Source organism: Panthera uncia, assembly GCF_023721935.1.
Source record: "Panthera uncia isolate 11264 chromosome D3 unlocalized genomic scaffold, Puncia_PCG_1.0 HiC_scaffold_8, whole genome shotgun sequence".
In the NCBI taxonomy this organism is placed as follows: Eukaryota; Metazoa; Chordata; class Mammalia; order Carnivora; family Felidae; genus Panthera; species Panthera uncia.
Genome location: NW_026057586.1, coordinates 61074950 through 61096990, shown reverse-complemented (window position 1 = coordinate 61096990; position 22041 = coordinate 61074950). Strand labels below are relative to the sequence as shown.

General features: G+C 38.6%; 1 protein-coding gene across 5 annotated transcripts in view; it reads left to right on the top strand.

Moving 5' to 3' along the window:
- SPIRE1 (spire type actin nucleation factor 1) overlaps window positions 1-20653 on the top strand; it is a 200926-nt gene extending 180273 nt beyond the window's left edge. For 3 of the 5 annotated variants that reach the window (XM_049620469.1, XM_049620468.1, XM_049620472.1), the window contains exons 11-17: window positions 7231-7373; window positions 9649-9822; window positions 14094-14231; window positions 14826-14896; window positions 15434-15461; window positions 15557-15693; window positions 17248-20653. In XM_049620469.1, the coding sequence (XP_049476426.1) occupies window positions 7231-7373; window positions 9649-9822; window positions 14094-14231; window positions 14826-14896; window positions 15434-15461; window positions 15557-15693; window positions 17248-17506 (950 nt within the window). In that variant the 3' untranslated portion in view covers window positions 17507-20653. The remainder of the gene's footprint in view (window positions 1-7230; window positions 7374-9648; window positions 9823-14093; window positions 14232-14825; window positions 14897-15433; window positions 15462-15556; window positions 15694-17247) is intronic. The other 2 variants (XM_049620471.1, XM_049620470.1) reach the window with 1 other exon arrangement.
- Window positions 20654-22041: the final 1388 nt, after the last annotated feature.

Genomic DNA, 22041 nt, shown 5'->3' with positions numbered 1-22041 from the left:
GAGATCCTAAGGGGGATCCCATGAGACAAAGTACCAGAGACATCGCTACAAGCATGAAACCTACGGACATCACAATGACTCTAAACCCATATCTTTCTATAATAACACTGAATGTAAATGGACTAAATGCACCAACCAAAAGACATAGGGTATCAGAATGGATAAAAAATAAGACCCATCTATTTGCTGTCTACAAGAGACTCATTTTAGACCTGAGGACACCTTCAGATTGACAGTGAGGGGATAGAGAACTATTTATCATGCCACTGGAAGTCAAAAGAAAGTGGAGTAGCCATACTTACATCAGACAAATGAGATTTTAAATTAAAGGCTGTAACAAGAGATGAAGAAGGGCATTATATAATAATCGCAGGGTCTATCCATCAGGAAGAGCTAACAATTATAAATGTCTATGCGCCAAATACAGGAGCCCCCAAATATATTAAACAATTACTCACAAACATAAGCAACCTTATTGATAAGAATGTGGTAATTGCAGGGGACTTTAACACCCCACTTACAGAAATGGATAGATCATCTAGACACACAGTCAATAAAGAAACAAGGGCCCTGAATGATACATTGGATCAGATGGACTTGACAGATATATTTAGAACTCTGCATCCCAAAGCAACAGAATATACTTTCTTCTCAAGTGCACATGGAACATTCTCCAAGATAGATCACATAATGGGTCATAAAACAGCCCTTCGTAAGTATACAAGAATTGAAATCATACCATGCATACTTTCAGACCACAATGCTATGAAGCTTGAAATCAACCACAGGAAAAAGTCTGGACAACCTCCAAAAGCATGGAGGTTAAAGAACACCCTACTAAAGAATGAGTGGGTCAACCAGGCAATTAGAGAAGAAATTAAAAAACATATGGAAACAAACGAAAATGAAAATACAATAATCCAAACGCTTTGGGATGCAGCGAAGGCAGTCCTGAGAGGAAAATACATTGCAATCCAGGCCTATCTCAAGAAACAAGAAAAATCCCAAATACAAAATCTAACAGCACACCTAAAGGAAATAGAAGCAGAACAGCAACGAGAGCCTAAACCCAGCAGAAGAAGAGAAATAATAAAGATCAGAGCAGAAATAAACAATATAGAATCTAAAAAAACTGTAGAGCAGATCAGCGAAACCAAGAGTTGGTTTTTTGAAAAAATAAACAAAATTGATAAACCTCTAGCCAAGCTTCTCAAAAATAAAAGGGAGATGACCCAAATAGATAAAATCATGAATGAAAATGGAATTATTACAGCCAATCCCTCAGAGATACAAGCAATTATCAGGGAATACTATGAAAAATTATATGCCAACAAACTGGACAACCTGGAAGAAATGGACAAATTCCTAAACACCCACATGCTTCCAAAACTCAATCAGGAGGAAATAGAAAGCTTGAACAGACCCATAACCAGTGAAGAAATTGAATCAGTCATCAAAAATCTCCCAACAAATAAGAGTCCAGGACCAGATGGCTTCCCAGGGGGGTTCTACCAGATGTTTAAAGCAGAGGTAATACCTATCCTTCTCAAGCTATTCCAAAAAATAGAAAGGGAAGGAAAACTTCCAGACTCATTCTATGAAGCCAGTATTACTTTGATTCCTAAACCAGACAGAGACCCAGTAAAAAAAGAGAACTCCAGGCCAATATCCCTGATGAATATGGATGCAAAAATTCTCAATAAGATACTAGCAAATCGAATTCAACAGCATATAAAAAGAATTATTCACCATGATCAGGTGGGATTCATTCCTGGGATGCAGGGCTGGTTCAACATTTGCAAATCAATCAATGTGATACATCACATTAATAAAAGAAAAGATAACCATATGATCCTGTCAGTCGATGCAGAAAAGGTCTTTGACAAAATTCAGCAAGGCTTTGTTAATAAAAACCCTTCAGAAAGTCGGGATAGAAGGAACATACTTAAACATCATAAAAGCCATTTATGAAAAGCCCACAGCTAACCTCATCCTCAATGGGGAAAAATTCAGACCTTTTTCCCTGAGATCAGGAACACGACAGGGATGTCCACTCTCACCACTGTTGTTTAACATTGTGTTGGAAATTCTAGCATCAGCAAACAGACAACAAAAGGAAATCAAAGGCATCAAAATTGGCAAAGATGAAGTTAAGCTTTCACTTTTTGTAGATGACATGATATTATACATGGAAAATCCAATAGACTCCACCAAAAGTCTGCTAGAACTGCTACATGAATTCAGCAAAGTTGCAGGATACAAAATCAATGTACAGAAATCAGTTGCATTCTTATAACTAGTAATGAAGCAACAGAAAGACAAATAAAGAAACTGATCCCATTCACAGTTGCACCAAGAAGCATAAAATACCTAGGAATAAGCCTAACCAAAGATGTAAAAGATCTGTATGCTGAAAACTATAGAAAGCTTATGAAGGAAATTGAAGAAGATATAAAGAAATGGAAAAACATTCCATGCTCATGGGTTGGAAGAATAAATATTGTCAAAATGTCAATACTACCCAAAGCTATCTACACATTCAGTGCAATCCCAATCAAAATTGCACCAGCATTCTTCTCGAAACTAGAACAAGCAATCCTAAAATTCATATGAAACCACAAAAGGCCCCGAATAGCCAAAGTAATTTTGAAGAAGACCAAAGCAGGAGGCATCACAATCCCAGACTTTAGCCTCTACTACCAAGCTGTCATCATCAAGACAGCATGGTATTGGCACAAAAACAGACACATAGACCAATGGAATAGAATAGAAACCCCAGAACTAGACCCACAAACGTATGGCCAACTAATCTTTGACAAAGCAGGAAAGGTCATCCAATGGAAAAAAGACAGTCTCTTTAACAAATGGTGCTGGGAGAACTGGACAGCCACATGCAGAAGATTGAAACTAGACCACTTTCTCACACCATCACAAAAACAAACTCAAAATGGATAAAGGACCTGAATGTGAGACAGGAAACCATCAAAACCCTAGAGGAGAAAGCAGGAGAAGACCTCTCTGACCTCAGCCGTAGCAATTTCTTACTTGACACATCCCCAAAGGCAAGGGAATTAAAAGCAAAAATGAATTACTGGGACCTTATGAAGATAAAAAGCTTCTGCACAGCAAAGGAAACAACCAACAAAACTAAAAGGCAACCAACGGAATGGGAAAAGATATTTGCAAATGACATACCGGACAAAGGGCTAGTATCCAAAATCTATAAAGAGCTCACCAAACTCCACACTCGAAAAACAAATAACCCAGTGAAGAAATGGGCAGAAAACATGAATAGACACTTCTCTAAAGAAGACATCCGGATGGCCAATAGGCACATGAAAAGATGCTCAACGTCGCTCCTCATCAGGGAAATACAAATCAAAACCACACTCAGATATCACCTCACGTCAGTCAGAGTGGCCACAATGAACAAATCAGGAGACTATAGATGCTGGAGAGGATGTGGAGAAACGGGAACCCTCTTGCACTGTTGGTGGGAATGCAAATTGGTGCAGCCACTCTGGAAAACAGTGTGGAGGTTCCTCACAAAATTAAAAATAGACCTACCCTATGACCCAGCAATAGCACTGCTAGGAATTTACCCAAGGGATACAGGAGTACTGATGCATAGGGGCACTTGTACCCCAATGTTTATAGCAGCACTCTCAACAATAGCCAAATTATGGAAAGAGCCTAAATGTCCATCAACTGATGAATCGATAAAGAAATTGTGGTTTATATACACAATGGAGTACTACGTGGCAATGAGAAAGAATGAAATCTGGCCTTTTGTAGCAACGTGGATGGAACTGGAGAGTGTGATGCTAAGTGAAATAAGCCATACAGAGAAAGACAGATACCATATGTGTTCACTCTTAGGTGGATCCTGAGAAACTTAACAGAAACCCGTGGGGGAGGGGAAGGAAAAAAAAAAAAAAGAGGTTAGAGTGGGAGAGAGCCAAAGCATAGGAGACTGTTAAAAACTGAGAACAAACTGAGGGTTGATGGGGGGTGGGAGGGAGGGGAGGGTGGGTGATGGGTATTGAGGAGGGCACCTTTTGGGATGAGCGCTGGGTGTTGTATGGAAACCAATTTGACAATAAATTTCATATATTGAAGAAAAAAAACTTACTACAAACTATAGTAATCAACGCAATGAGGTATTAGCATAAAGACAGACATATAAATCAACAAAATAGAATAGAGAGCCCAGAATAAAGCCTCACCTATATGGTCAAAAGATTTTTGACAAGTGTGCCAAGACAATTCAATGGGAAGTCTTTCAGCAAATGGTCCTGGGAGAACTGTATATCCACATGCAAAAAGGAAGTTATACCCTCACCTAACACCATATACAAAAATTAACTCAAAATGGATTAAGAACCTAAATGTAAGACCTAAAATAATAAAACTCTTAGAAGAAAACATAGGACAAAAACTTCATGACATTGGATTTGGCAATGGTTTCTTGGCTATGACCCCAAGGATAGACAAAAAATTGTCTATTTGTAAAAATAGAGAAACTGGAATTTATGAAAATTAAAAAACTTTTATGCATAAAAAGACATTATCAATGAAATAAAAGGGGAGCATGCAGGATAGGAGAAAATATTTGCAGATCATATCTCTAATAAAGGATTAATATTCAGAATATATAGAGAAAGTCTTCAAACTCAACAACAGAAAAGAGAACCTAATTAAAAAATAGGCAAAGGACTCAAATGGACATTTCTCCGAAGAAGATACACTAATGACCAACAAGTGCATGAAAAGATTCTCAGCATCACTAAACATTAGGGAAATACAAATCAAAACTATAGTGAAATGCCACCTCCCACCCATTAAAATGGCTGCTATCAAAACAAAAACCAGAAGACAAGTGTTGGCAAGAATGTAGAGAAATTGGAACCATGTGCACTGTTGGGAATGTGAAATGGTACAGGTGTTGTGGAAAACAGTATGGTGACTCCTCAGAAACTTAAAAATAGAATTACATATGATCCAGCAATTCTTTTTTTTTTTTTTTTTTTTATTTTATTTTTGGGACAGAGAGAGACAGAGCATGAACGGGGGAGGGTCAGAGAGAGAGGGAGACACAGAATCGGAAACAGGCTCCAGGCTCTGAGCCATCAGCCCAGAGCCTGACGCGGGGCTCGAACTCACGGACCGCGAGATCGTGACCTGGCTGAAGTCGGACGCTTAACCGACTGCGCCACCCAGGCGCCCCTGATCCAGCAATTCTGCTTCTGACTATATAAGCAAAAGAATCGAAACAGAAAAAAAAAAAAAATTGAAAGCAGAATCTCAAAGAGATATTTGTACATCCATGTTCATAGCAGTATTCACAATAGCTAAAATGTGAAAGCAACCCCAGTGTCCGTCAGTGGATGAATGGCTAGACAAAATGTGGAATATCCACACAATGAAATATTACTCAGCCTTAAAATTAAGGAAAATTCTGGGGCACCTGGGTGGCTCAGTCGGTTAAATGTCCGACTTCAGCTCAGGTCATGATCTCACGGTTTGTGAGTTTGAGCCCTACATTGGACTCTGTGCTGACAGCTCAGAACCTGGAGCCTGCTTCAAATTGTGTGTCTCCCTCTCTCTCTCAGCCCCTCCCCCACTCAGATGCTTGCTTGCTCGCTCTCTCTCAAAAATAAATAAAACATTTTAAAAAATGGGGGAAATTCTGCAATAGGCTACAATACTGACAAACTTTTAGGATGTTTTGCTAAGGGAAAAAAGGAATTCCAAAAAAGGCAAATACTGTATAATTCCATTTATATGAGATTTTTAGAGTGGTCAAAATCATAGAGATGGAAAGTAGGATGGTAGTTGTGAGGGGCTGTAGGTAGTGGAGAATAGGAAGTTGTAGAGTTTCAGTTTACAAGATGAAGAGTTATGGTCTCAACCGTTACAAGATGGAAGATAACGGTTGCACAACAGTGTAAATATTTAATACCACTGAACTGTGCAGTTAAAAATAGTTAAGACACACTAAATATAATTTATGTATGTTTTACTGCAATTTAAAAAAACAACTTACTGATTTCCTGTACATGTGGAGTTTTTAGTGATTAAAATTCTTTAATTAGTATTTTGATTTACTTAGATTGTATCAAGAATAGTAGGAGCTGACCTTGGTCATTATCTATACTTGGTGTTTGTCCAGGCCCATTAAATATTATAGAGATTCAATTAAATCACATAATGGATTTCTGTATCTTTCTTGATTATGGAAATCGTGTTATTTTTATTTAGAGATTTCTGTTGGTGGGGTAGTCCAAATAGATGGATCACATTTAACTTGGTGTTGACTTTCACTTTCCTCACCTGCTACATTGAATGAAGCAGGCTTACTTTTCAGAGAGAGTAGGAGGAAGTATTAAATAAAACTTTAAGCAATATAATTTATTTCTAATGTTCTCCTTATGTTTTCAGAATGTAAATCCAGAACCATTCAAACCATAAAATATTCTCCTTTTGTAAACTTTTTTTTTTAGAAAATTTTATTTTTTAAGTAATCTTTACACCCAACATGGGGCCCGAACTCACAACCCCGAGATCAAGAGTTGTGTGCTCTACATACCAAGGCACCCCTCAAACCTTCTCCTTTTAAACTCTGTCCCAAAATATTACTAGATGAAGGAGAGCAGTGGCACAATATTATCAAAACTGGAATTTATTTTTTCAAATTTAAATAGAGCTTGATTTAAATCTAAGGACAGAATGTCTTGATAAATATTTTAAAAGGAAGAGTTTTTATATTTTATCTTTAAAAAGAAGAATATAAAAGGTCAGTACACTTGAGAATTTTGGTATGATGTGGTAGCCTTTTTTGGACACACAGAGAATACATGTTTTTACGTATTTTACATGCCTGAGACTGTAAAATTTTGTTGTATATAATGTTAAGGCATTTGTATGTACAGATCTGAGACTATAATTGTGCTTTTATGATATATTTGAATGACTATTAAAAATACAAATATTTTTTCTTTTTTCTTTCTATATCTGTAGGAAAGTTCATCTTGCAAAGATTTTTCTATAACAGTCCTCATAGTATCCCCATAAGAACTTCTAATCTTACTAAAACCCTCTAACAAATATTTCATCTTTGAGTACAATGTTTGTGACAAATGACAAAGGGTGTTCTGTCAGAAATTGAAAATCTAAGACTTGTTACTTGTAAGAAAGTTCATTTCAGTTTGGTTAATTTCATTTCTTTAGAGCCTCCGAAATTCTTGCCCATATCATCAACACCCCAGCCAGAGAGACGGCAGCCACCCCAGAGACGACATTCCATTGAAAAGGAAACACCCACTAATGTAAGACAGTTTTTGCCACCCTCCAAGCAGAGCTCCCGATCTCTTGTAAGTAACTGGAAAACTGCGTAGTAACTTAAGGATCAGTTAGAGACCTGGAATAATTAGCTTTCTTAAGACAACGATTAGAAGAAAAAAATCTTCCAAATTTTAAAAATGATCTTTAAATAGCTTTATTTGTTTTTAATATCTAAAGAAAACCAATTCTGACAGTAACCTAAATGAAATTTGACCATTCCTTGTTCATTTAAAGTAGTTTTTTTTTTCCCCAGAAGACTTATCAATGGTTGAAAGCATGTATTATTAGTAAAGAAATGCCTTCTTCTTTTCAAAGGGAATTAGTCCACTTAAAAATTGTTAAAATTCATCAAAAAGTTAGCAAAGTCTGACTAAAGTACACAATTTTATTGAGGCAGAAGTATAAGGGGAGAATTTTGATCCATTACAAGCCATTGTACATTGTTTTCAAGTATGTTTTATGATCTTGGAACCAAAGCTGCTATTTGCACTGGATGATGATTTTGCTATTTTCCTGAGACTTCTAGGTTGGTGTAGTGGCTTTGATTCCCAGGACAATGGAAGTAATACGTAGGACACTGCCAGAAAGAAGTAACAGACCCTCTAACTAAAAGAGGTCTGCAAAGATTCTTTTGTAGTCCACTTGACTTAAGAAATATTTGCAGGTGAAATGAAGGCTTCAATCAGTAATTCTACCAGCAACCTAATATCTAATGTTTTCTCAGAAATTCATGAATAAAAAGCACTGGAATATGCCTTGTCTATATTTCAGTCCATATTTTTAGGCTGTCTTGAATTATCAAGGGTTCAAATAAAGCAATAACTGATTTCCCTCCCTCAAAGTAGAGGAAGATAGTATGGTTCTTATGAAGATACCAAGTTTGAACAGAGCTTTCAAGCACTGAAATTTGATCAGTCATCTCTGTTCCTAAAAAGTTCAATTAAGGAACTAATGATTGTGTGTCAGTTCTTGATAGAATTCCTCTAACTCCTAAATAATCACTGAAACATTGATTAAGTATAGCCTCACCAGTAGTTTATCAGCAGAAAAACAGAACTCTTAACCAGACAGGTTGAAACTTTAAAGTCCAAAGACTTTTGTTTATGTGAACAACTTAAATGTATATAAGAGATCGCGAGTCCAATAATCAAGAGGTTCTTCTCTTCAGCCAACTTTTCTCTTAGAAGCCAGTTTATCATTCAGCTGTGTACCTGGCCTTGTGATCATATGACACCATTGTTGGTGTTAAATTTTAAAATTATCACTGTGGAAGAACTATCAGATCAGTTAAAAGGAATTTCAGCTAGTAAGAGAAATTTTGAATGGAATAGAAGAAATACCATAGAATTAATAGAAGAAAGACCATCAGCCCAAATCAAGGACCCAGAAGTGTATTTCCTGACAAAGGGGGACTCTTAGTGTGTGGTAGGTCAGGCTGTGAGTTGTTTTTTATGGACAAGGAGAGCAAGACAAAATTTATCTGCAGTCACAGAGAAGAGTCTCAGTGAAAGGCAGTGGGAAAGCACTTCGGTCAGCACTGGATGGCTCAGGTTCTATAGGGAACCACAGCTCACGGGAAGGGCCTCTGGGTGCCAGCTGAGACAAAGTAACCTCCAGTCAGAGTAGTGACTGGTCTCATTAATAGCTTATCTTGAGAAATCCATAATCACACTTGTCTTGTGGTAGTGCTGTCTAGCTTGGTAAGTACTTTAAAAGTATGACCATTAATTTAAACTTTAGCAATATTAAAACAAGGAATCCTTTTGTATTTATAATCCTTACACTGAAAATGGCAGAAATGTCTTTGTTGGTATTCATTTTTATTTTTATTGTATCTCCCTCTGTTTTCTTAGGATGTTTAAAATGTAATTTTTTTTTCATCACTTGGTCAAATGATTGAGGACGATGGCCCATCTAAGTAAAAGGAGACTTGTCTTTCAGTACCTTCCCCAGTGTGCTGCATGCTCCCCACTGCCCCCAGAGGTGGTTGCCTCTGTCCTGCCTCCTGGTGAGCCCTGTTCAGGGGGCCACTAAGTTAGAAACATCTTAAGTCTCTGGTTTGTGAATTCTGAGATTCCCTAGGAATGACTTCATGGTATGATTACTAATTTGCACATATGGAAGCAGACGTTGGTGTGGACACACACATGTGGAATCTACTGCTAACATCCTCTGTGGTGTTTTTGTTTTGTTTTGTTTTTCTTTCATGCTCTGTAACCACTATTTTTAGGTCACTCATGTTCAGCATTATTTTCTCCTTTTCTTTCCCCCTGCCATTTTCTTTTTCCCTTATCTGTTGTTCAGGTTCCTAGGATAACCAGTGTATGGCCAAGGACGCCTTTCCGACCACTTTTTTCTACCATACAAACAGCTTCTCTGCTCAGCTCTCATCCTTTTGAAGCAGCCATGTTTGGGGTAGCAGGGGCTATGTATTATCTATGTGAGAGAGCTTTTACCAGCAGGTGGAAATCCTCAAAGGTTGGCCTCTTTCTGCTGGTTCTGGGGATTATTTTACTCTATCTCTTTGACAGTGATACCTCAGCTACTGCACTCTGAACAATTAACAGCTTAGATGGGCACTTTGCTTCTGATCGTTGATTCCAGTCTTTTGTAGGATGCATAGATTACACCATGATCTCAGTTGAGAGGAAAATGACCTTGAAAGGACAACAAACTCAAAATGCAGCATCGGATTAGAGGGACCTGTGAGTGACCCAGTTATACGGCAGGAAGAATGCCGTCTCCTCTCCATGTGCAGGGGCACTCAGATAGCCTGTGGGTGCTTGCCTCCCAGGGTCTTCCCGCCATCGGATCGGCATTTGCTCCCTCATTCAGCTGGCAGAGCAACCGCCTGCCAGGCCATATAGCCACAGGGGACTCCCCCACAACCCATGGAACCATGTCATTTCTCGTTTCCCACACACCCCGCCATGAGCTGAGAGGGGCTGTGCACCTGTAGCCCATGCCTGCCCTGGGCTCCAAGAACCTTCTTCCCCACACCTTTCGTACAGCTGCATTGTGTTTGTCAGAGTGTGGCATGGTGTTTAGGACAACCCACTTCTCCTAGAAGTTTTAAGTTTTCCTTTTATTGATGCGGTTATTTTAAATATTTTAAATAAGGATGCATTTTATTATTGTTTTTTAGGTTTTCATACAGAATTATTTTTTAAAGAAAATCCAATACTTTCCAAACTCCAGTGAAATAAAAAGCCCTCAAACTATGCCCAAGCTTCCCCTGCCCCCAGAGTAGCATGTGCTGCTGACTGGTGTTCACAGCTGCCTGGTCTGTTCTGCTTCATATAGGGTCCTGGCTCTGTGAGGTCCTTTATTTACTAAACATATCCTTGACAAATGAACCAGCAGCTGGTTTCTTTGTTATTCTTTAGTACTCATTTTGGTTTGGAAAAGAGACTCTGAATGTAAATGAAATACAACAAATTCCTTTCTCTTATTTGTCATGAAATAGAGGCTAGCTCTCTATTCTTTTTCCCATTTTAGATCTTGGCCCTTTGGGCAGTACATGGTCAGGTGCACGGATGGCATTTTAATTCCTGTCACTCTTACTGCTGCTATTACTGGAGATCTGCTGACATTTTTATACATTTTTTTAATTTGTTTTATTTTTTGTTTTTTTTTTAATTTACATCCAAATTAGTTAGCATATAGTGCAACAATGATTTCAGGAGTAGATTCTTTAGTGCCCCGTACCCATTTAGCCCATCCCCCTTCCCACAACCTCTCCCATAACCCTCAGTTTGTTCTCCATATTTATGAGTCTCTTCTGTTTTGTCCCCCTCCCTGTTTTTATATTATTTTTGTTTGACATTTTTATTTTTATTATCAATACTCCCCAGACAGAGATATCTGTATACTAAGTCTACATATTACTGTGGGCAGACAGTTCACTTTGACTTTTAAAATTGAACCTGAAAAAAGAGAAGAGTAATTGAACTTAATAGGTGCTATTTTAATTTAAATCTGCCTTTGATTTATTAAAAACTCAAAACAGCAATGGTCATTTTGGATAATTTTCAAGTATCTGCTACTTACAAAGTTTTTGCTAATTAAGAATACTATATAAAATATAACTATTCCCATTCTTTCTGTGGCTCAGTAACCAGAGTATACATTATGTTCTCTAATTTCTGTGCTCCCTAACTCTGACCCTTCTGGATGGTAAATGTAACCAGAATATTCAACACAAACTCAGCCATTTTAGTGACATACATCAAAAGTAAGTTCTAAAGGCTCATCTCCCCCTATAGCATATTGTAATCTTTATTAAAACTCTTTCAGATTTAGCTTCCCTTTCCTAAATTTAGGAGTGAGATTGAGGCACAGAGAAGCAAGAGGATTTTAGAGTCCCATGTCTGGCTGTGACAAGGAGCTCTGGGCATGTGGAGGAATGACCGAGGGCTCTCACTCACTGTTAAAGCCCCAAATGCTCCTCACATTTTGGAGCTTTAATATCTCCGCAAGATCTGTTAAAGTTAAGGCTTAATTTGGCATTGGGGATGTTTAATTTTTTTGCCAATTGAAAAAAAATAATGAAAACTACTCTAGTAACTGTTTATTATTTTCTTTCATGTTGCATTAAAGTTTTGTTGTCCTTGGGAAAGCACCAGAATTAAAACATTAGCATTTGACCTGATGGAAATTATTTTACTAAACAGTAATCTGCCTGAAAGTTAGAGAAAGAACAAGAACACCCACAAAATACAGTTTCTTATTATGTCTTACGAAGTACTGGATTTGCATATGGTTCAAAGCAGTAAGTTGAAAGTATGCTTGACTAAGCCCTTTTGTGATTTAAGACTGAGAAGAGGGAAGTAGAGCCTGTCAGGTCTATTATGTGTGTTAGGATCTCCCTGCAAATAAAAAGGATTCCCATCTACCGGAAATGTTTACCATCCCAGGCATCCCAGTTGTTAAGTTAATTAAATTGGCACTATTTGCCATCTTCCCATAGCAGCAAATCTCAGGTATTGATTCTCTGATTAGTTACTAGATTCATACATTATTTTGTTCCACCTCAGCAGTTTTGTCACATGGTTAACTATCAGAAAATGCACAAAAATCATACTCAGCAAATGAATAAAAAAGACCATAGGAAACTTCTTATGAAATATATTAAAAGCTGAGAAAAGCCATCATTCAGACATGTGCAGCCGACAATACCTATCTCCTGCAGAATTGTAGTGGCCTAACCTTCACACAGGCAGTGCATTGTTCCTACTTGACACTAAGCTGTTTTCTCAGGGTGGAAGAAAACTGAGTGGATATTGGACACCAATTTAATCCTGTTATGTTTGAAAACTTTTCCCATCGAAAGAGAAAATTATGTGATTGTGATTTTTTAAAAAATATTTTAGACTAGCAAATGATACAGTCTTCCTGAACAGACTACCTTCCCACCCTCTGGATACAGCTTAGTATCCTCTTAAACATTCCTCTTAAAAATTCAATTGCAGGATTTTTTTCCAAAACATTGTTAAGCAAATTTAAAGTTAGCCTGACCAGACATGATTTTGTATTGATTGTTAGTAAGAAGCAGTTCTTCAAACTACTTTTTTTTTAGTAAATGCTAATGTTTATCAAGTTTGCAACCTAGATTTGTTTTTGTTTTTTCTGATTGAAAGACAGAACTGAATGTTAAAACTCCATAAACTGACTGCATTCAGAGTCATGTGCTTTCTCATTTGGCTTGTTCGATTCCAGAATGCCTGTGAGCAATGCTATTGTGTGTGTGTGGGAGTGAATTATAATGTGTTTGCACTGAGAACATTAAGTCTCAGTGTCCCTACACCACAATGGCCCCTGTGAAGCCTGGCAGGGTGAGAATGCACAAGACCGTTCTGTCTTTCTATTAGATCCACCAATCAAACACAGGGCCGGATGGGGAGCAGATGGGGGTGAGGCTCTTTATTCAGTGGGATCAGTTACATCAACATCTTCCTCAGCTGTTTTTAGGGAAGCCATTACCATAAGACAGCCGGCATAAATATTTATTGTGAAATTCTTAAGATTTTCTCCACATCTTTCCAGTGCTGATTGTACATTCAGCAGTTGTTTAAAAGTAATAACAGAAATCTAGAGAACCGTGGTGCAGCCTGTAGAGGTTGCTTTTTGGCTGGAAACTGCACCAGTAGTTACATGTTACAGTTCTGCTCATACCATTAGGATTTTTCTCAATGTGCTGATGTAACTTACCACTAAATAATGCTTCTCAGTATAAATTACTAACCACCTCCTTTTGGCTATTCTGGGTACCACAAACCAGTTTTCTAAATAATACCAATGTTGTAGATTTGTTATTTAAGTATTAGCATATAGTATGCAAATAACAGGAAGCAATGTCTTTGCAGAATTGTAGGAGAAAACAGATGTCAATTTGTTTTAGAACAAGAAAATGTTCTTTCAAGATTTCATTACACAGATACATAGCTCTGCTTAATGAAATAGAAACTTGAGGCAAAAAATGTACTCAAATGTGAGGAACTTTCCTTTCCTGGAAATTTCTATAGGTTATAATGTTTGACATGGTCCCCAGAAGTTTTCTGCCATCCGTTGTCTTAGTGTAATTAGAAATTATGTGGTCCCCAGAGTGAGCCAGCTCTGTTCCAGTGTTCATTGGGAAACCTCTTTTCTTCTCTGGAGCTACTAACCAGGTGTCTGATCTGAAGGGAAACTGTGCAGTGCCAGAAAAGTGGGGTGGGAGTTTCTTATTCATGTGGAATTTTGAATTTCAGGAGGAATTCTGCTATCCAGTGGAATGCCTAGCTCTTACTGTGGAGGAAGTGATGCATATTCGTCAGGTCCTGGTGAAGGCAGAGCTGGAAAAATACCAACAGTATAAAGATGTCTACACCGCCCTGAAAAAAGGAAAGGTAGAGCTGTTTAAAGTTGGTTGATAAGTAGGGTTAGAGGAATGGTGAGTCCCAGGCCTGGTCTCCTGAGGGAGTGGTCTGCTGGCAGCCAGATGGCACAGGACTTTTAGGGGATTTCAGGAGGTAAGAGGCTTACTCTGTACTACACAGTTCCTATTCTGCTTTGCTTACAAAAGAGAGTATTTTTGTTTCTCTCTGAGAAATCAAAAACTTTGGAAGACTTAAAACAACCATAATAAATAGTGGCATGCCTTCATAAAACCATGTCTACATTTAGTTGTTATACTTTTAAAGGATTTATAAAGAAAATACATCTGAAAAATGGAAGAGACTGTTTCAGAACCTTCTTCAGACTGATTCCATGATGATGAGCCTCTGAGAGCTATAGCCTTTTATTACCTTTTAAAAGTGGAATTATAAGTAAATAGCCAAATTATAATTCTTACAGAGCCAAACTTGAAAACAGGGTTTCTGAATTCTCTTTTTCCTTCTGTCTGCTAAAGGTCCCTAATATGTAAAAGTATATTTAGACATGTAAATTAGGAAATTAACTGTTGGCAATGCTCTTCTCTCCCTTTAAATTTGTATTTTTAGCTCTGCTTTTGTTGCCGAACCAGGAGATTTTCCTTCTTCACCTGGTCTTATACCTGTCAGTTCTGTAAGAGGTAAGGTTTTTTGTAATTGATGTAAATAAATACTACCTACTTTCACTGTTTAGTCATTTTTCCACACAGGAACAGTATTAGAAATTACCCCAGTTTGTTATCACATCGTATTGTGCTTGTGGGTTAGTAATACTGATTTCTTCAAAGAGTAGAGCAAACAGTTACTTAGTGTTATAGCTGGAAAATGTTTCTCCGCATGTACTTCTTTTACATAACTAAGGTGATCCTAATAATCATATGTCTTGTTTAAACACAAAAAGTAGATGTGATTGTCATGTGATCCTTCCCTAGATAGAGAAGTAAGAAAATCCCAGACAGATGAGAGTTGATCCTTTTCCAGGAAACAGTGTAGGAGTTCAGTTTCACAGATTGTCTCCTTGGCAATCCACGGTTGTATCAGTCCGTTACATTCTGGTGGAAGAACCAGAGAGTTTTTGCAGTTTGTTATAGAAATTCACAACCGCACAGCCATTGACTTCTCTGACTCTCCGGTCTCATCACATCAATGCTGAGTAACACTTCTGATTTTGTGTACAGGCCCGTGTGTTCACAGTGTTGCAAAAAGGTAAGCTAAGCTTGGCAAAATTATAACTTGTGTTAATTTTAAGGAGTCCACCTCTTTAACAGTACTGCTCACTCTGGTTTCATTTGGGATAATAGATGCGGCTGCCCTCTAAACCATACTCCACTCTTCCCATCTTTTCATTGGGACCTTCTACCTTGCAAAGAGGGGAAAGTTGCATGAGGCCAGAAAAACCCCCCACTGGCCACCATCGGCCACTCCGGAGCATTGCCAGGTGAGTAAGACACCTGAGACTTTACTCTGTAAAGGAAGAACGTTCCTTTTGAGAACCAGTGACAAAGTAGGGTTTGGGCTCAGGGTGCTTTAGGTTGGGTGGTTGGTTTTTAGTATAGTCTTGACTTGTGCACAAATCTTCAAAATTTCCCAAAGGTAACTTGTCAAGGGATAATAGCTAGCTACTTGAAGCGTACTTGAATGTCATCATTTTTTTTTCTATTTTAGAGATAATTACTTTTGTGTGTTCTCTAAAAGTCATCTTTAAAACTGACCTTGTTTTCAGTGCAGTTGAAAACCTGCACCTGAAGTTGTCTTTCTTTCCTCCTTAGTTTTGAAAGCAAATCTGTTTAGGTCTTGGTTTCCAATGGCCTGCAAGAACTTTGGTTTATCTTCCTATTGTAAATAAGGCAGAAATAAAGCTTTATGCCAAGAGCTTTATGGCAATTAAAAAAAAAAAAACCTGAATATCAGTCCCTTTGTGTTTAATGCAGGGTAAGGTTAGTGTTGGTCCTTGAGAAAGGATGGAGATCAGGCCAGCTCGGCTCACGTACTCACATACTCACAGGCCAAAAAGGTTGGGGTTTTATGCACCAGCTGCCCCCCGTCAGGGAGGGGCACTGGTGCTGAGCGCTGGGCAGCCCCACTCCTGCACACCACAGATGTGGGCGGCAAGGCAAGGAAGCTGTGAGCCCAGCAGGTAACTTGTGCCCGGCACTGCTGCCCCTGTGCTGCCCACTCTGCCCTGAGACACTGCTGCTCTGTGGCGGCCTCCAACTGTGGATCATCACCTGTGAGCTCAAGGCAACGGGACACGTTGTTGTTCCTTTCTGTACATACTCCACACCTAGGTTCCTGTTTGGTTTAACTAAAGTAGTAAACAAGTAGATGATTCCTAGTTATTTCAAAAAATTGCCCAGAACAATTACTGTGATGAGGTCTGGTGAACTCCAGCTCTCTGGAATCCAAATAATTAGTCATCCAAATGTAGAGAATTAGAGAATTATTAGGGAGGGGAAGCTGTATTTGAGAAACGCAAAAATGTTGAGAAAGCTGGTCCCTAGATAACTTTTCAGGGTAAGACATATTTACCTCAGCTTACTGTAATCTGCCCCACCATCTACAGTTAACTAATGTTCATCAACCCTGACACAGGGCCACTGGAGAAAGAACTTGAAGTTCCTTCTGAATCACCCAGAGGACGTTAGCAACATGTACTTTGTTTCATTTTCGTTGTTAAAGTCCACTAGACGTCATGTATGTTAATCAGGTGAATACTCTGAATGTCTTTTTTTTCCAAAAATTCTAGAAGGGACACTAAGAGTTTTCAGTATTATTATTTCTTAATAAAGCATGTTTCCTGGTTTCTTTTTTAAAAAAATATTTTGAATTTTATCCCCAATTAGAAATTCTTCCTTTGGAAGGACATGAGGTGACTCACCCATTCGGTAAAATGTTTTGGCAGCAAATTTACCTTTTTTGCACCTAGTTGCTCAGTATTGCAAGAGAACTGTGAGTAATGATACTGGATTCAGAACATTTTGTTTTGTTCCAGGTTCTCCTCAAAATCTAAGTCTGTGGACAAATCAGATGAAGAACTACAGTTTCCCAAAGAGTTGATGGAGGACTGGAGTACTATGGAGGTGTGCGTAGACTGCAAAAAGTTCATTTCGGAAATCATCAGTTCGAGCCGGCGCAGCCTGGTGTTGGCCAACAAAAGAGCACGATTAAAAAGGAAAACACAGTCTTTCTATATGTCCTCACCGGGCCCCTCGGAATACTGCCCTTCAGAGAGGACTATCAATGAAATCTGAGCCTGTGCCTTTCGGTTGCTTTGTGTTCAGAGTCGGCACTAGCGCGGGAGAAACACTGAGCTGCACTGTCTCCTTGCCGCGGTCTTAGTTAATAGGCTTGAATTCGCATTAGATCAGGTTTTTGCTGCATCACGTTGTTCCACAGACTGAATGCTGTGTTCATATCGATTGATGGTATGTGACAGGTCAGCCGATTGCTCCTTTGCACTGAGAGATAACAATAGTTTGAAACTTGCTTGTGTGTGTGTGTGTGTGTGTGTGTGTGTGTGTGTGTATTTGGAGGCCAGAAACTTTTTCCTTAGTTCAGTTCCTTACTGTTCCTCAGATAATTTCCTGACTAAGGCAAAAAGCTTCTCACGTGGGAAATCAGCCTCACAAAGGCATCGATGTTAGCACAGTCCTAAGCAGTAAGTCATATTGGCATTTCCACCTGACAGTGTTCCTATCTAATGTACATAGTGACCAGGCCCCGCCACACACCAGGTACCTGGAGTCGGGGCCAGGCTGCTCATCATCTCATGGCACAAAACCTGGAAGGATTTGTTCATACTGTCAAACTGACTTTAAATTATTGTTGCTCTGAGATAAAGACTCCGAGGGACTTTACGCCTGCATTCTAGTGCAAAACATCTGGATAAGCCGTACACCCAAGTGGGTGACCGTTTTCCTCCAAGCTGCTGTGTTTGCCCCAGTGCAATGGATCAGTGTCTCCTGAGTGGGTGACAGGTTTTCATTCCCTTTCTTGAATGTATTATGGTTACTTGTAGTTTTGCAACAGAGGTCTAAGAATTAAAGTTTTGTGGGAGTTTCAGGAGAAAGGAACGCCAAAAGTCTGTCAAGAAGTTGAGTGTGTTTTGGGTAACTATGGGGAGGGTTGTGACCGCACAGGGTGCCAGCTATTGCCGCGCCACGGGGACTGAGCTGGAGCTCTTCCATTTTCAGCTACATTTTTCATAACTTTATAGTCTTAGCCATCACGACTAAATTAAGCCACAATTTGGTATCTAAGGTCTCAAACTGAAATTAATTTATTTTTATAAATGAATTTTAAGGGAAAAACATTGTCTAGTTCTTTTAAAATTACAAGAAAATTAACCCACCAATAGGCTTTTTGGATGCTTTTTGCACAAGTTTTCCTTGTAAATGACTGGAGTGAGTAGGGTGGGTTTTTGATGAAGTAGGTTGGAGGATGGCATTATATACCTGAAATTTCTCTGCTTGTTTGTCCCATTCCAGGAGCTGTACTTTATTATTTTAGTATGCTTAGAAATGACCAAATTGCCATTGATGTTTGGAAAATCAGTGAATGCACATACGCAATAATTTCCTGAAAGCTATAGGACACGCCTGTAGTCAGCACTGCAACAGCACCATTACATAAGAGGCATGGCAGTCACATTTCATACCACAGCAGAGTAGAGTAACATTTCTATATTAGATTAACAGTAATACCTCAGAACTGCTCTGGTAGTAGTTTTTAATGGATTGAAATTTACAATTTAGTAAATGGCTTAAAATTACTTATACTTAATGAAATAAACTTTACCAATTGACTAAAATAATGCATGTTAACAGTTCGTCTGTGTTTGCATGTGAAAGTGGGCCACCAGAGAACCCTTGAGTTTGCAAGTGTTTAAATTATTTTAAAGACTCTTGTGTAAGAGATTTAAACATTATATTGGGCAAATCTAATTTATAACATTTTCCAAGGGACTATTTGGACTCTGTACCCCAGAAGGTTTGGTGGAAGCCATGCCCTTTGAGGGCCCCAGGCTTGTACCTCTAAATGACTACCAGGAAAAGGAACGGTATGTGTATACATATACAGACATGACCTACGATAGTGTGCTTTTTAAAATAATGACTAGTTTACTGCTGTTACTAAAACATAAGAAACTAAGCCCCCCAAATGAGAATTTCGTTCACATTCACAAGGCAGATATCTAGCCTCTCTCAATGTTTGGCTTCACCTCTTCAGGTTTATGATACTGTATGGGCTGATTTAGGCATGATCACTCTTACCAGAGCATTAGAATGTAAATCCTTCAGCAGCATTAACGAGGTTTGTCAAATGGATGGTATGTCTACGTGAGAGAGTTTGCAGAAAGTAGTGTAAGAAGAGGGCATGTGGCACAGTTAAACTTGCAGACGTTGAATTAACATCACTTTTTGTTGCCAAAACAATTTCTTACATTTACCCTTTCCTTACCCATGACATGTACCCATCACCTCGACTAAATTAGGTAATCTGCCGAGGGTGATTCACCAGCAGCTTGTGGAGCATGGTTGCACCATCCTTAGCCTAGTCTGACATTAGGACTGCCTCCCTCTTCTTAACTACTAAAATAACATACCATCACAGTGTTCCTTTTTTTTCCTGGTTTCCGGCCACTGGGCATTTATACCTGATCCAGCAACAACAAATTATTGGCTAGCTGGTCTCAAAAGGAGCCTGGTGTGTCTGAGAGCTCGCACGCACACTGAAGCAGCCCTTGGCGCGTCCTCCAGCACCGTCCTTTTGTCCCAGACCTCACGAGCTTGCCCTGCTGGGAGGTGGTTCCTTCCCCACGGCCTAACTTTCTACCCATGTCAGAGTGGTTAAGAATGCTTGTAAATAGTGTAATATATTTATTAATATTTGAAAGGCATTCATTCAGTGGACAATGGGAATTAACTCTCCCAGGGCAAGTAAAAATTAAGTCAAATAATTGATATGTACATTGACTTAACAGTCTTACTAGATTTCAAGTCTTAAGCCTTTCAAATTAAACCAGAAGGTTGTTATGTAGGAGTTTTAAAAATGATCTTACTTTTGAGGAAACTGTGTGATTAGCACCGTGAACTCATACCATGAATTTTTTAAGGCTTTTATTTTTCTAACTGTATTCATAAATATAGGACTGGATTTTAGGTGCCACAGAGGAGACATGGGCGTTTTAAATTATGTTGCTATTTGCTAAAGCAAAATGGCAGAAAATTTTGTTCATGCAAAACTGTACACTGACTGGACTTTGTCCTGGCTTCCTGTGTGTATAAAAGTCAAGGTATTGCTGGCATTCAGGGTGACATATCGGTACTAAACATTTTCCATTCAAGTCTTTTATTTTAAATAAGTTTAGGGAAAAATAAAATGGCTTTCCATCATAACTTCTGTGTTGAGTTCCTGTTGTAAAATGGTGATGTCTTTTGGTAACTAGCTGTCAGAAGTCACCTAGGTTAGAAAGGGAAGACACCTGTATCATCCACAAGTTATGATCGGTTTGAGACATACAATCTGACAAGGACCACACTAGAAAAATTTTTTTAAAAATTGAGCCACTGCCATAACTCTGCTGTGGAACCAAGAAGCTGTGACTTCTTTTTAACCCTCAACAGTACAAGAAATTAAAATTCTGTAAATAGTGTATAACGTTTTGTCATAGAAGTCACATACATGGAGACAAATTATGTATAGAAAGATAAAGCTCTTCTGTATTTTTTCTAAATAGAATTCCCCAAGGGATACATTCCTAAAATGTCCTGTGATAATAAAATTTCCTGTTGTAGTATGTAAATTGCTTGAGGAGAAAATTAGGAAGATTAAACCCACAATGAACTTAGGGAAGTTATATTTTTATTAACTAAAGAGAGAGCATCATTTAAGATATTTACATATCTCAAATATTACCTGATACTGAGTTTGATACTCATTTACACACACTATCCTTTTATTTGTCAGGCATATTTTAGGATCTTCCACTGAAGCTTCTCTGTGAGGTATGTGTAACAAAACACTTGTGTGGGTCCAGCTCTCTCTCCAGTGTTCACAAACTTTCTCAGTCCAAGTCAGATTCCTAGTGTTGTACCTCCTGGACCCCAGAGATACAGAAAACTTGGATACCACAAAGAGGAAAGCTTTGTGTAACCCTTAATAACTGTATCTGTCTTTTCCCTTCTCAGCTCCAGTGAAGGAAGATAGTTGTAAAGCATCATAGTCTAGCATTTTGTAATGAGAACTATTTTTAGGAAAGGGCTTGATTGCACATATGATGTGTTTAAAGACTCCAGTTCTTGTCCCTCTGCAGAATGTGCAGGTACACACACACACACACACAGATTCATTATAATGTTCATATAGGGTATGCTCCTTCTTCCCCCATGTTAGCCAAAGGCCCATGTCTAGAAACTTCCTTTTGTCCACCCAAAAAGTTTAGGAGCTAAGAACCTACTTAATATAAAACTCTGCCTACACTAATTAAATGTTCAGATGCATGGCATGGCAGACTGGATTTGCATTATTATTCTGGCTCATTCCACTAAAATGTCTATGATGTATAATTTATGTATTTAATTTTTTTTAAGTTTATTTTGAGGGCACACAACATGTGTGTGCACATGGGGGAGGGGCACAGAGAGAAGGAGAGAGAGAATCCCAGGCAGGCTCTGTGCTGTCATCCCAGAGCCCAACTCGGGGCTCAATCTCACAACTGTTAGATCATGACCTGAGCAGAAATCAAGAGTCAGGCGCTTAGTTGAGCCACCCAGGCACCCCAATG